The 14,035-nt window shown below is 41.5% G+C and overlaps 1 protein-coding gene across 1 annotated transcript; it reads right to left on the bottom strand.

The window, feature by feature from the left end:
• Window positions 1-1,168: 1,168 nt before the first annotated feature.
• LOC104359277 (cytochrome P450 2J2) lies at window positions 1,169-11,635 on the bottom strand. The gene is made up of 9 exons (XM_009965008.3): window positions 11,307-11,635; window positions 9,795-9,957; window positions 8,547-8,696; window positions 7,294-7,454; window positions 6,698-6,874; window positions 6,093-6,234; window positions 4,185-4,372; window positions 2,855-2,996; window positions 1,169-1,737 (listed from the first exon to the last, which is right to left on the bottom strand). The coding sequence occupies exons 1-9, from the start codon at window positions 11,475-11,477 to the stop codon at window positions 1,559-1,561; spliced, it is 1,473 nt and encodes a 490-aa protein (XP_009963310.1). The 5' UTR covers window positions 11,478-11,635; the 3' UTR covers window positions 1,169-1,558.
• Window positions 11,636-14,035: the final 2,400 nt, after the last annotated feature.

Below are 14,035 nucleotides of genomic sequence, written 5' to 3'. Positions count from 1 at the left end.
AAAAGTGTGTTTTCCAGAGTCAAATTACTTGAGGTCATCAAACCACTCACAGAAAAGACACCTACTCAGCTCTTGCTGAGATCCTCTGTTGAATTTGTGAACTTGTGCAAAGCTTTTGACACTGTCCCACATGATATCCTTGTCTCTAAATTGGAGAGACATATGATTGATAGATAGACCACTCAGTGGATAAGGAATTGGCTGGATGGTGACACTCAAAGAGTTGCAGCCAGCAGCTCTATGTCCAAGTGGAGAGCAGTGAGAAGTGGCGTTCCTCAGGGGTTGTTGTTGGGGCCAGCGCTGTTTAACATCTTTGTTGGAGACATGGACAGTGGGATCGAGTGCACCCTCAGCAACTCTGCTGATGGCACCAAGCCGTGTGGTGTGGTTGTCACACTGTGGGGGAAGAGATTCCATCCAGAGGGACCTTGTACAAACCTCATGAAGCTCAACAAGGCCAAGTGCAAGGTCCTGCACATGGGTCAGGGCAATCCCAAGCACAAATACAGGCTGGGCAATGAGTGGATTGAGAGCAGCCCTGTGGACAAGGACTTGGAGGTGTTAGAGGATGGAAAACTGACTCTGGGCCAGCAATGTGCACTCATATCCCAGAAAGCCAACCGTACCCTGGGCTGCATCAGGAGAAGCGTGGCCAGCAGGTCGAGGGAGGGGATTCTCCCCCTCTGCTCCACTCTCGTGAGACCCACCCTGCAGTGCTGTGTCCAGCTCTGGGACCCCCAACATAAGAAGGACGTGGCCCTGCTCAAGCACATCCAGAGGAGGCCATGAAGATGATCAGGGGGCTGAAGCACCTTCCTTATGAGGCCAGGCTGAGAGAGTTGTGGGTGTTCAGCCTGGAGAAGAGAAGGCTCCAGGGAGACCTTATAGTGGCCTTCCAGTACTTAAAAGGGTCCGACAGGAAAGCTGTGGAGGGACTCTTTGTCAGGGAGTGTAGTGATAGGGGTAACAGTTTTAAACTGAAAGAGGGGAAGATGTAGATTAGCTAGAAGGAAGAAATTCTTTCCTGTGAGGGTAGCAAGACACTGGCACAGGTTGCCCAGAGAAGCTGTGGCTGCCCCCTCCCTGGAAGGGTTCAAGGCCAGGTTGGACGGAGCTTTGAGCAACCTGCTCTAGTGGAAGGTGTCCCTGCCCATGGCAGGGGGTTGGAACTAGATGGTCTTTAAGGTCCCTTCCAACCCAAACCATTCTATAATTCTATGAATTTTACTGAGGTTTGCTCAGGAGTGAGCATCATGACAATTCTGCTTGGTGAGGCCAAGGAGACACAGCACGTGGCTTCAGCCGGGAACCATAGCATCTTACTTCAAGTGCTCTCCAAGAGGAGAAAATGGTTAAGATCCTTGCAAGAATATCTGGGACTTTCATAAGGACCAGACCAAAAATACCGGCAGTCTGGATTTTGGCTTGTATCTGATTTCTGAATAGCCCTGGCATAGACTGATATCAATATTGTGGCTAGTAGAAGATTTGTACATTTGAGAGGAAATTCACTGAGCTGAAGGTGGCTGTCTCATGCTGGTCTGTGACGTGCTTCAGCCTAGCGTGGAATGGCACAAATCCTGTACGGGTGGGGCTGCAGTGTACCCCCCAAAATGGGTTCTGTGTTGATCTTCGTCACCCCCTCGGGGAGCCGGAAGGTGAATGCCCGCAGCAGGCTGGCAAAGAAAATAAAGAGCTCGGTCCTCGCTAGATGCTCCCCCAAACACACACGGTGCCCTGCAGCAGGAAGAGGGGGAGGATGGTGAATATCTAGGAATTTTTCAGTTTCATAATCATTTTGTTCATTCTTGTTATAAGCAGAGGGGGTTTTTTATTCAAGGCCAGGATCATTAAAGCCACAGAACTAAAACTCTGTGAATTCTTTCTCATAAAGGTCCCATTGAATGTCATAGGTTAGGAGACACCAAAGGAAAATCTCAGTGAAAATCCCTGAGGAACCACCATCATTTCTTTCTTGATGTTGCTTGACCTGGCAGAAAATTACTTTCCTTTTACAAGAGATGTTGAGCTTCAGGGTCACACACAAAGAATCTGCCAGCTGTTTACACATGCTTTCTTAGTGAATTAAAGTCAGCGGATCAAAATTACTTAGCAACAGCATTTGCAATTGAACAAAGGCTTGGTCACTTTACAGGCAAAGCAAGAGGCCTACTGTTAATATCCAAGGGTTCCTCATTGGAACCAATTGCGTGAGCAGAATAAGTGAGTAATACATTCACATTTCTGGATTAGCAAACAAATAAAAGGAAAGAAAAACCCACTTGCGTTAAGAAATCACTCCTGGATGGACATCTAAGTGACTAGTCTGCTACATCAACCGAGAAACTATACCAAACCCAAGAGTTTAGGACATTTACTGCTGTGATCTCTGTGCACTGTTGTCTTATTTCCTTCTTTTGCAACTAGATTTTCAGTTCTGTAAGCAAGAACTTAATCCTTTGTTTAGCAGGATGCATTCTGCTTTTCTTTTAGCTTGTTCCTTCAAAAGGGATTGCAAGTAACTCCAATACACACAAGACACATTGCTTCTCAGGAAAAAAAAAAAAAAAAAGTACATATAAAGAATACTACAGACAAAACCCATGGATGACTGCAGCAGCCAAAAGCCAAGGAGGTTCAGGAGTTCAAATGGGATTCCCACTGCAGTGTCCTAAGAACAGTTTGGGGTCTCACAGCACAGAAGCATCTCCCTTGGCAGAAACAAGCCAGTACTGTTCTTTAAAAACAGCAAACAGCAGAGACAGAAGCTGTTATCTGAAGAAATACTATAGTCTGACACTTCTGTATTCTTTATTTAATCTGTTGGGTCAGATCAAACTGCCAGTGCATTTACCTGCTGAGAATGGTAAGAAGGCTTCCCGAGATACAAAGTTTCCTTCTTCATCCAGAAAATGGCCAGGGTTGAACTGTCGAGGTGTCTCCCATTGCTCAGGGTCATACAGAACAGATGCTATATTTGGTACAATGATGGTGCCCTGCAAGGAAGAAATTGTTGATTTAGTTCCAACTACTAGTCTCTCACCCATCAGTTTCTTCCAGGCAGATAAAACTGCTGCTTGTTGCCATTTCTTTGTAATTAGTAGATATGCTGTGGTTAGAAGACCATTTTCCTAGAAAATTGGAGTTTGTGATCATTTTCTGAGTTGGAAATTATTGGTTCTCAGCCCTGCAGTTATGTCAGTGGGTGTTAACAGTATTAGTAATGTTGGTACCACTACATTGTGACCACTTTTATTACTAATCTTAGCAACACTTCTAGTAAGACTCTTCTGTTGATATTCAGGTCCCAGCATTGGAAACCTCTTTTCAGGCTTACGAGAAAGAGAAATGCATCTAGAAACAGCTGCAATACTTCACTGACAACAACCTCTGAGCACTTTTTGCAGTAGTACTTGAAGGTTTTTCTTTACTGATTGTTCCCAGCAGACCAGTTCATGTGCCTTAACTACCTGGCTGTCAGAAGCAGACAGAACAGAGTGAAACCTTCACCATAAAATCAGTCAGGTGATGCCAGTCCCAGATGCCAGTAATGGTGCTGGCCTCTCCCATCTCTCTTGCAATAAAAGCAACCAATTCCTGTTTTTAACTAGTGTTTTACAGTGGGAACTGTCAGCCAGCATAGCTTATGTTACTCTAAAAAATGTCTTCCTGCCTTTGAACTTAGGCAGTATTTGGGAGCAACTCCCTCGCTGTCAGCTGTAGCTGTAGCTGACAATCTCTCAGCTGTTACAGATTCAGCCAGGCCCCTTTGCTCATGGAGTCAGTGGAGCCATGAGCCATCCTCCCAGAAGTCTTCCTCCATCCCTGGAGTTCTGGCAGTGCCAAGTTGGGCAGGGACGTCTTAACCAGTGCTTTGGCAAACCAGTTTCTCCTCTCAGTCCATCCCCAGCCAAGCAGAGCTGGTCTCTGCAGTTGTCCTGTTGATCAGCAGGGGAGGAGCTCAAGGCTTGTGTGGCAGGGGTCTTAGCAGCTGTCTGAGCACCAATACACTGAGTGAGAGACTTACTTCATTCCCGAAGCCACAAATGGTAGACCTTCCCCAGGCACCATGTTGCTGGGTTATATGGAGAGTAGTTTATAGATGGAAAATGGATTCTAAAACTGGAATAAAGCTAAATGTTTCTCTGCTGAAGAAAGAACAGATGCTGAAAATATGTCTGTACCTTTTTGAGGGGGAATCCTAACAATGTTGTGTTCCTCACACACACTCTGGGCATGCCGACAAAGACAATGTTGCTGAAGCGCTGGATCTCATGAACCACAGCATTTGTATACGGCAGTTCTCTCCGATCCTTGTAGCAAATTAACTGGGAAGGACCCAAAACAGCATCCAGCTCCTTCTGCACTTTCTCTTTGGAGAAATATTCACCATTTCAGATAGGAAAAATGCATAAAATATTTTAACTGGTTTATTTTCTTAGAGCAACAGGAAAACATATTATTTCAACATAGTACATTAAATCTATAACCTGTGATTTAATATGATTTAATGCCTGTTTAATACATGAAATTAAAAATAAACAGAAAAAACCCTCTAATAGTGTGGTCCAGAATCATAAGCAAGGACTTATACTATACTTATTCCAGCTCTGACATATATCTTATAAAATGCTTGATGGGTGTAGGGAGGGTCACTTAGCTCCAGGTTTTGAAGGTATTTAGGGATTGCTTAGTTTATCTCAAAACCTAAATCTCATTTGCAAAATTGATATAAGTGCCTCAGATATTAATTCCCAGGGCAAGGGATGAGTTGAGCAGAGTTGGTCCAGGTATGGCAACATACTGTATGAACAAACAACACCTGAATCAGCGTAAAACCTTGGAAGTAAATATGCAGTGACACAGACTTTTCAGCCTCCTACTGAGGCTGCAGGAATACAGGCATATCCCTTGCTTCCAGTGCTCAGGCACAGCAGATGGAAGAGACACCAGTCCCAGAAGCATCCGAGTCCTCCGTAAACCCTGCTCATATCCTTTCTCCTCCTGACATAGATGCGGATGAGGAAACTCAGCCTGGATCTACACGGGCATTCATAGAATTGATGTTAATTAGATAAGCAACTTCTTTGCCATATTACTTCAGACAGGGACAGTTTGTGTGTACTGCCAGCAGTTCTTGCCTGCAAACACCACCTCTACGTATCAGGCAGCCAGAATCCTCCCCTTAAACTTTTTCTGTTTCTACAGTCTTTTCATCCCTTGCAGATGTTCCATGTTCATGTTTTGTTTTCTCCTAAGGTTTGTGGGCTGCTTTGTGAACTAACTGCAACAAACATCACAGGTTATTTAAAGATTAAATGCTAACACCATCGTCTGGTTACACTCAGAATATGCTCTACTGAAACCTTGAGGCCACCCCTGAACAAGCCATATTCCATGGATGCCCACTGCCTAACCTTGTGCATGAAGCACTCGGCGAACACAGAAAGGAGTCACTGCATTCTTGTAGGAAATATATGGATTTGCACTATGCAAATTATCTTGCAATTCTCTATCCGGTTTCCTGACAAGAAGGATACAGGGAGAGGCAGCCGTTTCTACCAGGACCATTGGCCTTCCTTAGGGCAACCTGCAGCCCTACATAACCTGCCAAGATCTGTCCAGCTGGTTTGTCCAGTAAGGGATCCAGGGGGCTATTAGGACTATTGGTGTGCTCAGCAAAGTGTTGTTCTAGGAGGAGAAGAGAGCATATGGTGACTTGTGACAAACACAGCAAAGCTGTGTTAGCACTCCTCATACCTGAACAATGTCTGGTACGGACAGGACTCATATTAGAGCTCTGATCTCTGTTCCTGCTGCCATCAGTCAGCCTGCAAACTCTCCACACAGAGCACCTCACTGACTTATCACTGCAAAGATCTAACTTTCATCTCACTGCAAGTGCCTTCAACCACCCGGTTTGGTCAGGTCATAGGATGCTTCTCTGATTTTTCCCTCTGCTGCCATTCTTTGTGTTTTCAGAGAGTGAGAACCAGGCTCAACTAGTGGCTTTTGTGCCTGCAACTCATTCTATTCAGCCATCTTTAACACTTACAGTACCCACAGCATTTCACAGCAAGAATCACTCTCACCTTGGATGTCCGGATTCACTACCATAAAGAGCAGTCCCCAGTACAATGTTGTGCTTGAGGTCTCTGATCCACCGAGGAAAAGATCATTTATAGTATATACCAAATTGTCCTCATCATACTTGGGCTTGACCCCATCTTTAGACTGTAGATGATGATGAAAAGTTGAAGTTAAAGCATAAAAGTTAGGTCATCCTGTATGCCTTCTGTGTGAGAGTCCTTATTTCCACAGATGGCATGTGCACAAAGAATATTCAAAATTAAAGTTTTTGATGAATACTAAGAGATTAATAGTTTCCCAAATGGACATGGAAAGGCTGCATTGCTCTTCTTCACGAGGTGGAATATTCTTTCATTAAAAACCAGGTCATTCTATGCCATTATTACCACATTATTACCACATACTTTGTAGTAATTCATTCATGTAACCAAACATAAAACTGGATGCCTTTCTGGGAGACACGAGTTAGTAAGTCCAAAGCTACTGTATTCACATTAAGAAGCCTATGAGATGCAGGAAACTACGATAGAAGGGGTCAGACTGGATGATTGAATGGTCTATTTGGCCTTATACTCCATAAATGTGGTCAAGCAGAACAAACACTTACTTTCTCCATCTCAGCCAGGTAAAAGTCAATGAAATCCTGTGGTTCGTTTGGCATCCCTCTCTCCACATGTCTTCTGATCTCCTTCCTTGCAAAAGAGCTCAGGACCTCATAGCAAGATAGTGCTTTCTTATGAGGACCGGGGAGACGGCACATCAGCCAGGGGAAGATTTCATACAGCTGTGGGAGTGACATACAAGAGGTAGCGTGAATTATCTGTTGGTAACGAAGCTGCTTTTTGAAACACCAAAAAGCTGAATTGTCCTGTCTGGACTACTGATGATAATGGAATAAACAAATTAGCATTGCTTTGACTAGATTTTTGCCATCACGTGGGAAAACTTTACTAGTAATTTTGACACACTTCTGGGGATGTCAACAGAGATGTCCCCTAAACTTGTAAAGAAACAAGAAGGTTCTTAAAAATGGCCTCAAAACCAAAGAGGCAGTAATAAGGGCCCCAAGGATACCTCTTAGCTTCCAGTTTGCATTTGTCAGTTGCTCTGTATTTAGTGAAGACCCATTTTTGTATCCACACTTTCATTTTTTACCTATCTCAGGAAAAAAAAAAAAAAAAAAAAGGTGTATTATTTACTCACCTGATAAACAAAGCTTCCTAGAAATCTGAATAAATACTCTGTGGCACTGATCAGTTCAAGGAAGGTTTTGTCCTCATCAGAGAAGTGATATCCAAAAACCAGAGCACAAATTACATTTGAAATAGAATGGAAAAGAGGGAAAGAAGGATCCACAGGTCTTCCTGCAAACACAGTAACTGGTATTCACTCTCAACATTTTCTTCAGTTGTTCCTTATACAAATAGGACAAGATGCTATTAGAGATTACATAAAATGTTCTCTTTATCCAGCTGGGGCATGAATGGGGATAGAGATGTGGCATTAATAGGGATTCATGAAAATAAAACACAGTCTTAGAGCAAAGGACACTGTTAAAACTGTTTCTCCATAACTCTAAAACAGTCTTGTAGCCCTTCCTGTGAAATAACATTGTACAACTAAAATCCATTAGAGGATATCATATCAAAACTGCTGTCCTCAGCTGTGTGGAAGAAGACAGGTCAGAATGTGAGAAGGAAGAAATATCACTGGAGATGAACTAAGAGAAGACAGTGACAGATATGTTAAAAAATGTGAGGATCTACTTAGGAGGAAAGACTGAAGGAATTTAGGAGGGTTTAAAAAGCAGAATAGATGGATAGGAACTGCAAATTATACATAATAAAATTATTACAGTCTCAGCTGTGAATAGTAGATCATCGTATCTCTGTCTGATGACTTTTTCAAGTTATGAGACAGACATTTATATAAAATTATTTGACTAGAAATGATCCTGGCTTGGACTCCAGGATGAACCTGATAATCCACTGAAGTTCCCTTCCACTTCCTACTTTCTTTGATGCTCTTGCCAATAGTTACTTAGCCAGACAGACAGTAAAATATCCAGTTTACCTGCCAATGACACCTAATGTCATTGAAATTTAGAGAAATGACTAAGCTCTGCAATACTCCTTAGTTACCTATTGTAGGCAGTCTGTGAATGGCTTGGCTGTGCAGTTCAGTGACATCATATCATTGTACAATCATATAATAGACAAATGATAAGCCCATGGAGTTAGAATTTTGGAAGTTCCCAACTTCACTGGGTTTATGAACAGCTTTTTAAGAAAGAAATTTCCACTTGTGATACTACGGTCTATCTGCTCTTTGGGCTTTGGTAAGTTTGAATATACCACTCTGGATCTACCCCAACCCTAGAAAGGGGTAGGTAAGTTTGCATACTGAAGATATAGATACAGGACTGAAAAGTGTCTGATTTCTTAGCAGATAGATACCTTTTAGGTTCACAAAGAACTCCACCAGGTGAGAGGCCTCCTCTTGCACTCGGTACTCCAGGACTTTTTTCCCCATTCCCAGACTGCGTAGAGTCGTTACACCAAAGCGTCTCTGCTGCTTCCAGTGGTGACCACTTGCCAGTATAATACCTGAGAGTATCATATACCTAGCATGTTAGTATTTGCCATAGACACAAATTTTAAAATGTATTATAAAATACATGGTGTAAATCAGGGAATACACTGTGATACAGGTATCTTTAGGTGAAATTATCAGTAACAAGAAACCATAACCAAGCATACCCAGACTATAACTAGACCACATGTTCTTAATATTGATTGTAGTTAATGTTTGAGAAGAGCTATCTAAGGATTTTCTGACCGCTCATTTTCTTGATGTCTTAATCACCTTAATATGCCATTTTAGAAGATCTCCTTTAGCCATACACAAGTGACCATGCTCAAGACAAGAATAACTGGATGAATTTCTTCAGAGTGGTATACAGGGCCAGGGTATGTTTATGGAGACATAGATCAATTAATGTGGTGCTTTGTAGGTTGAGGTGATGAAGGTGAAGGGTAAGTGACATTCTGTCCTTGTTTCTCCTCTGAAAGGGAGACCAATACACTGACTGATAAATTGCACTAGTAGTTATCTGAAGAGCCCTGAACTGCTGCTGTGATGGTGGTGCTTTACCTAGCTTTAAACAATCTGTGTTTACCTTGGTATAGAAATGCAGGGGAGGCAAAAGAAGACTGTAACCTGATGAAATACACTAAGGAGAAGTGGATTTTCATGTGTCAGAGGCACTCTCACCATCAAAGAGGATTCACCAAATATCTAAGAGTGGCTACAAACACAGCAGTGGGACTTCTGAAGGAGGGGGTTATAGTTCTCCGGCTCATGATGGCAACCCTAATATATACGGTAACCAAACATATAAACAAGCAAATTGGATTATTCTGTAAGGAGGGTAAGACTGCTGAGTTCTGAGCTGGGACCACATATATCTTGAACACAGCAAAAGGTCACCTAGAAACAACCTGATTTGGAGTGTTTCCCAGACTTTGGAAAGCTCCGTACAAAAGGCATCACGGCAAATAGTAAGTTATTGTCAAGATCTAATGGAAGACTTGGACAGTATCTGATGAAAGAGCATTCTGAACGGGAGGATAAAGGGTCTAACAAGGCATAGAAGTTTGCCAAGTCAACATTCCTGTGAGCTATTTATGGCAGGAAAATCTTACCTTTTCCTTTGGCTAGTGCTCTGAAGAAAGGTGACACCATGCGCCCAGAAACATCTTCAGGGTGTGTAGTCATGCCATCCTTCACTGCTTGATATCCATTCAGTATGATCACTGGGTGTGACCCAAACCACAAAGTATATATGTTACCATGAGTTTTTGCCAGCTGTAAGTGGAAAATGTGCCAGAAAAAAACACATGAACCCCCACACATCTCAAACAGACACTGCACCTGCTATTCACTGGCCCAATGGCCAGTTTTGTGCTGAGAACGTCATCTCCATGAATATAATCATAGCTAGAAACAGAAAGGGACTGTTGTTTTTTTAAGAATGAGGCTTTCAACAGCCAATTTTATTTACCTGGGGGAAGTTATTTTCTTTTCAAAGCACAGGCTGCAGCAATACTTCATCAAAAGAAAGGGAACTTTGTATTTTACATTGCATCCCATCCAACCCCAACATTTGCATCTCGTTAGTTGAATGGCCACACTCTGCACCTCTCTGGGGCTCTGTGCTTCCTTACTTTGCAAAAGGAAACCAAGTGATTAAACCTGCTCCATCTGTGTGCTCCAGGAGAGGAAGTGGAGCCAGAAACTAGTCAACAGCCATGAAGTGCCAGGGGGCTGCCACTGAGTCCTGGGTTTCCTCACAGCACTGAGGAGAGTACTCACCATCTGAGACAGCAGAGGTGTCCAAGCAGGGATGGGTGTATGACAGAGAAAACTCAATCATTTGTGGAAAAAACTTTGTCCAAGAGTGGGACTCAGCTCCAGCACATCCACAATGATAAAAAAGAGGTGGTAGACAGTGTCTAAGGTGCCACCAGAGTTACATCCAATCGATCACACTAGTCACTTGCTTCTCCTTATAATTCTTTAGATACGGGTTTTCCTCTCCCAGTTACAGCATCACTGCCTGTCTGAATCTGCAGTGCATGCAATTATCTGTGTGTGCTGTCTCGAGTACAGATCTGAATTAGATGTCATCTGCAAACCATTAGAAGTACTTCCAGAGTACAGGAGGGACTGAGATGGCCTGGGGAGGAGCAGGTGTCTCTAAAAATAAGTGGCAAACAAATAGTTTTAAGGAGCTGATGGAAAATGGGGAGTGTATGCCATTTCTGTATTACAAGCATACATACGCATGCACCGTGTTACCTACTTCATGATCAAATTAGACAATGCCAGCGCATCAGAATTGTTAAAAGTAACACATATGGACTTATCAGTAATAGAGTAATATCTTTTCAATTATTCATATTCTCCAACTTTAATAACAAGTCAGAAACTCTGTCCCCAAGTTTATTTGATCCTTAAGAACATTAAGTTTGTCAGTAAGATGACATATTCAACATAAGAAGGTGACCTGAATGCAGGAATCAAGTTGATCTTTTTATGTCCATACCTTGTCTGTAGCTTTCTAAGACTTAAAAACTTCACGTTGCTATTAACACATCAGTTTTGTTTAAGCTGTAACTATAATTTACCAATTAAGAGCCCCTTAAAATAAATACCTTCATCAGAAGATCCCGATGAAACTGAAAGTTCAGGTGCACCAAGTTTCCAAGCAACGGGAGAGGAGTTGGTCCAGGAGGTAATTGCTTGCATGCCTTTCGCAGTTTGAAAAACTCAACAATTAACAAAAGAATTATCAGGACCACAAAAGCTTCACTTATTGTCATCATTTCAGAGCTGATTTGTCTCTGTCAAAAAGAAGGTAGTGGAGCTTGGAAAAGGTGATCTTCCTTCTTGTTCCACCAGTTCTCTCTGCAGGCTGAGTTCTGTAAAGTCCTGGTTCCTTTCCCTCCCTCTGTCCCTCCCTCTTTATCCCTGCCTGCCCTTTTCCTGCACCCCATACATTTCCCATACTGGGATACATCAAACTGATCCCAGACAAAAAACATACCTAGCTGCTTACAGCAAGTCACAGGGTGAAATGTGGAATTGCTTTTACACAAGTTACTTGTCTTGAAGCTTGTGTTAAGGAAGTGCTGGTGTGTATTGTGAGATCTGGATTGGCATGACACCAGGTGAGAGTCCTTGTTGACCACTGGATATACAAGGAGTTAAACTCAGTTTCATCTGCCTTTGGAACTTTAAAAACAAACATAGTTGTTCATCTCCGAATCACTGAATTCAAATTATGAATGTTACTTGTCAGTTAGAATAGGTTAGATTTTGCAGGTGCTTTAGTCACAAACTTTATTTAACTGATCTTTAAATGTGGTTGTAAATTCAGATTTGCCTGCCAATACACACAGTTCATGCAGGCAAAACCAACAGTAGTTGCAGACTAAGCACGCAATTAGAAGGCAAAATTGTTACATGTAATTTCTGAAAAACTGGCCTTGAGTGTTCAAACTTTTTTTTACAGTAAATGTTAAAGAGTTTCATCAAGTGAGGATTAATGACATGGAGATAATGCTTAAAAACTCACATTACAGTTAAGTAATAAAAAAACCCCAGAATATTAAAATTTGTTATATTTTAAAATTAAATATAAGCATCCAATTGTAATTAATTTTTTTTTTTTTTTTTTTTTAGTATGCTACCTAGTTGAAGGCTTCATTTGTCTTAGTTTATTTCCTACACTTTTTTATCCATTTCAGAATCCTGGCTATTATTACCAGTTATCAATCAGTTCTCAGGACACATCGAAAATCTGTCCTCTGATAATGAAGGGATTGACACCTAGTTTGAAACACAGATGGGAGAAAGCACTGTGTTTCAATTACCAGAGGATCCTATCTTGCATTGCAAAGAGAAAGTGTCTTCACTAAAAATAAAGTACAAGTCTGAGCAAGAAATTGCCCTGCCCTCCAACACACATATAAATGCAGTATTTTGCAAACCTGGCGACATTAAGAAAATAATGTGACTCAGTGATATCAATTCATCTCCTTCATTTGGCAAAACTTTGCAGCTATTGTAGGTACCTACATGCCTGCATTACACAGTGAAGACAGCATAGAAAAAATAGGGTTTTATAACCTTATCTGTGCAAAAGGAAGAGAACATTATGGCCAGCATGTGTGGGAAGCAGGCAGAGGTGAGCTGCATGGCTTTGCTAAACCCAGTGCAAGTCAGGCACAACTGCCTACTATAAGGCTGAAATCAGCAAAATATAAAATCAGAAAAAATTATTTCTTCAAACCAAAATATCAAGTTTAAAATTTTGAAAAAAAAAAAAAAAGGAAGAAAATTAGTTCTGTGCAGACAGCTGAAGTCAGAAGAAATGCTGAATTACATAAATTTCAGGAATAGACTAAGTACAATCATATTTGTCTCTTATCTGTTTGGTCAATATTCAATTGCTTAGTTTTAGACATTTCATACTTGATGTAGTATTTTGATGTCAGTAAATGAATCAACTTCTTTCAGAACATGGGTCAGATTTAACTGGAATCAAATCACCAGTGTCAGAAGCAGGATGAAGTCAAATGAGCGAGCCAGCAGTTTATCCTACCAGATGTTACCATCACCTTTCTTTTTACTGTTTTCAGAATTTTCCAACTGTACAAAGCACAGATGTGTGAATAGTCACTTACACCAGTGCTTGATGTACTGGAAACAAAATCAGGCTGAGGGATCTTGTGTTGTCATGGATCCGTTCCTGTCTGATGCCTCCTCTTCTGGACACACTATCATCAATATTTGCTGGGTTTGTATTTTTGGCAGAAAACTCAGCTTTCCTAAAAGATAGTAACCCAAGTAAAGTGCAGTCCAAAGAAGTGGACCCAATGGGCAAGAAGAGCAAGTTTTAATGAAAGCTATCAGGAAGCTAAAGTTTTGATAAGATTTTTAGCAAACATAAAAGCACACTGTGAAGTAAGTTTCAGAAGGTGAGTGCAATGCTTGAAAAAATAAAGCTGTGCAGGTAATGTGTCAATCAAACAAGCACGATCCTGATATCCTTGAGCAAGCAAATGTTTAATTTTAGATCTGGGACATCAATACTTAAATACTAAGATTAAACTGCAACACATTTGGTAAGAGGGAATGTCAGGAATTGGGATCTCCAACACAGAAGAACTGTTCATAGATTGGGAACAAAGTAGCAGCCAATTGCTTTGAATGAAGCTTCAAATATATAAGATTTAGAAGTGGAATTTGCACAATACATTGCTATGCTTTTTAACTCATCAGCAACAATTACCTTCAGAAACTTGTAAAATTCACAACGTGGAATGTGCCCAGTAACTGAGAGCGTTAAGGCTGGACTTGAGGTGGCCCAAAGAGTGAG

This window comes from Tyto alba, unplaced genomic scaffold (genome assembly GCF_018691265.1).
Source record: "Tyto alba isolate M040663 unplaced genomic scaffold, T.alba_DEE_v4.0 Super-Scaffold_10, whole genome shotgun sequence".
Taxonomy (NCBI): Eukaryota; Metazoa; Chordata; class Aves; order Strigiformes; family Tytonidae; genus Tyto; species Tyto alba.
The sequence above is the reverse complement of the archived record's forward strand: the minus strand, read 5'-3'. Positions and strand labels throughout refer to the sequence as shown.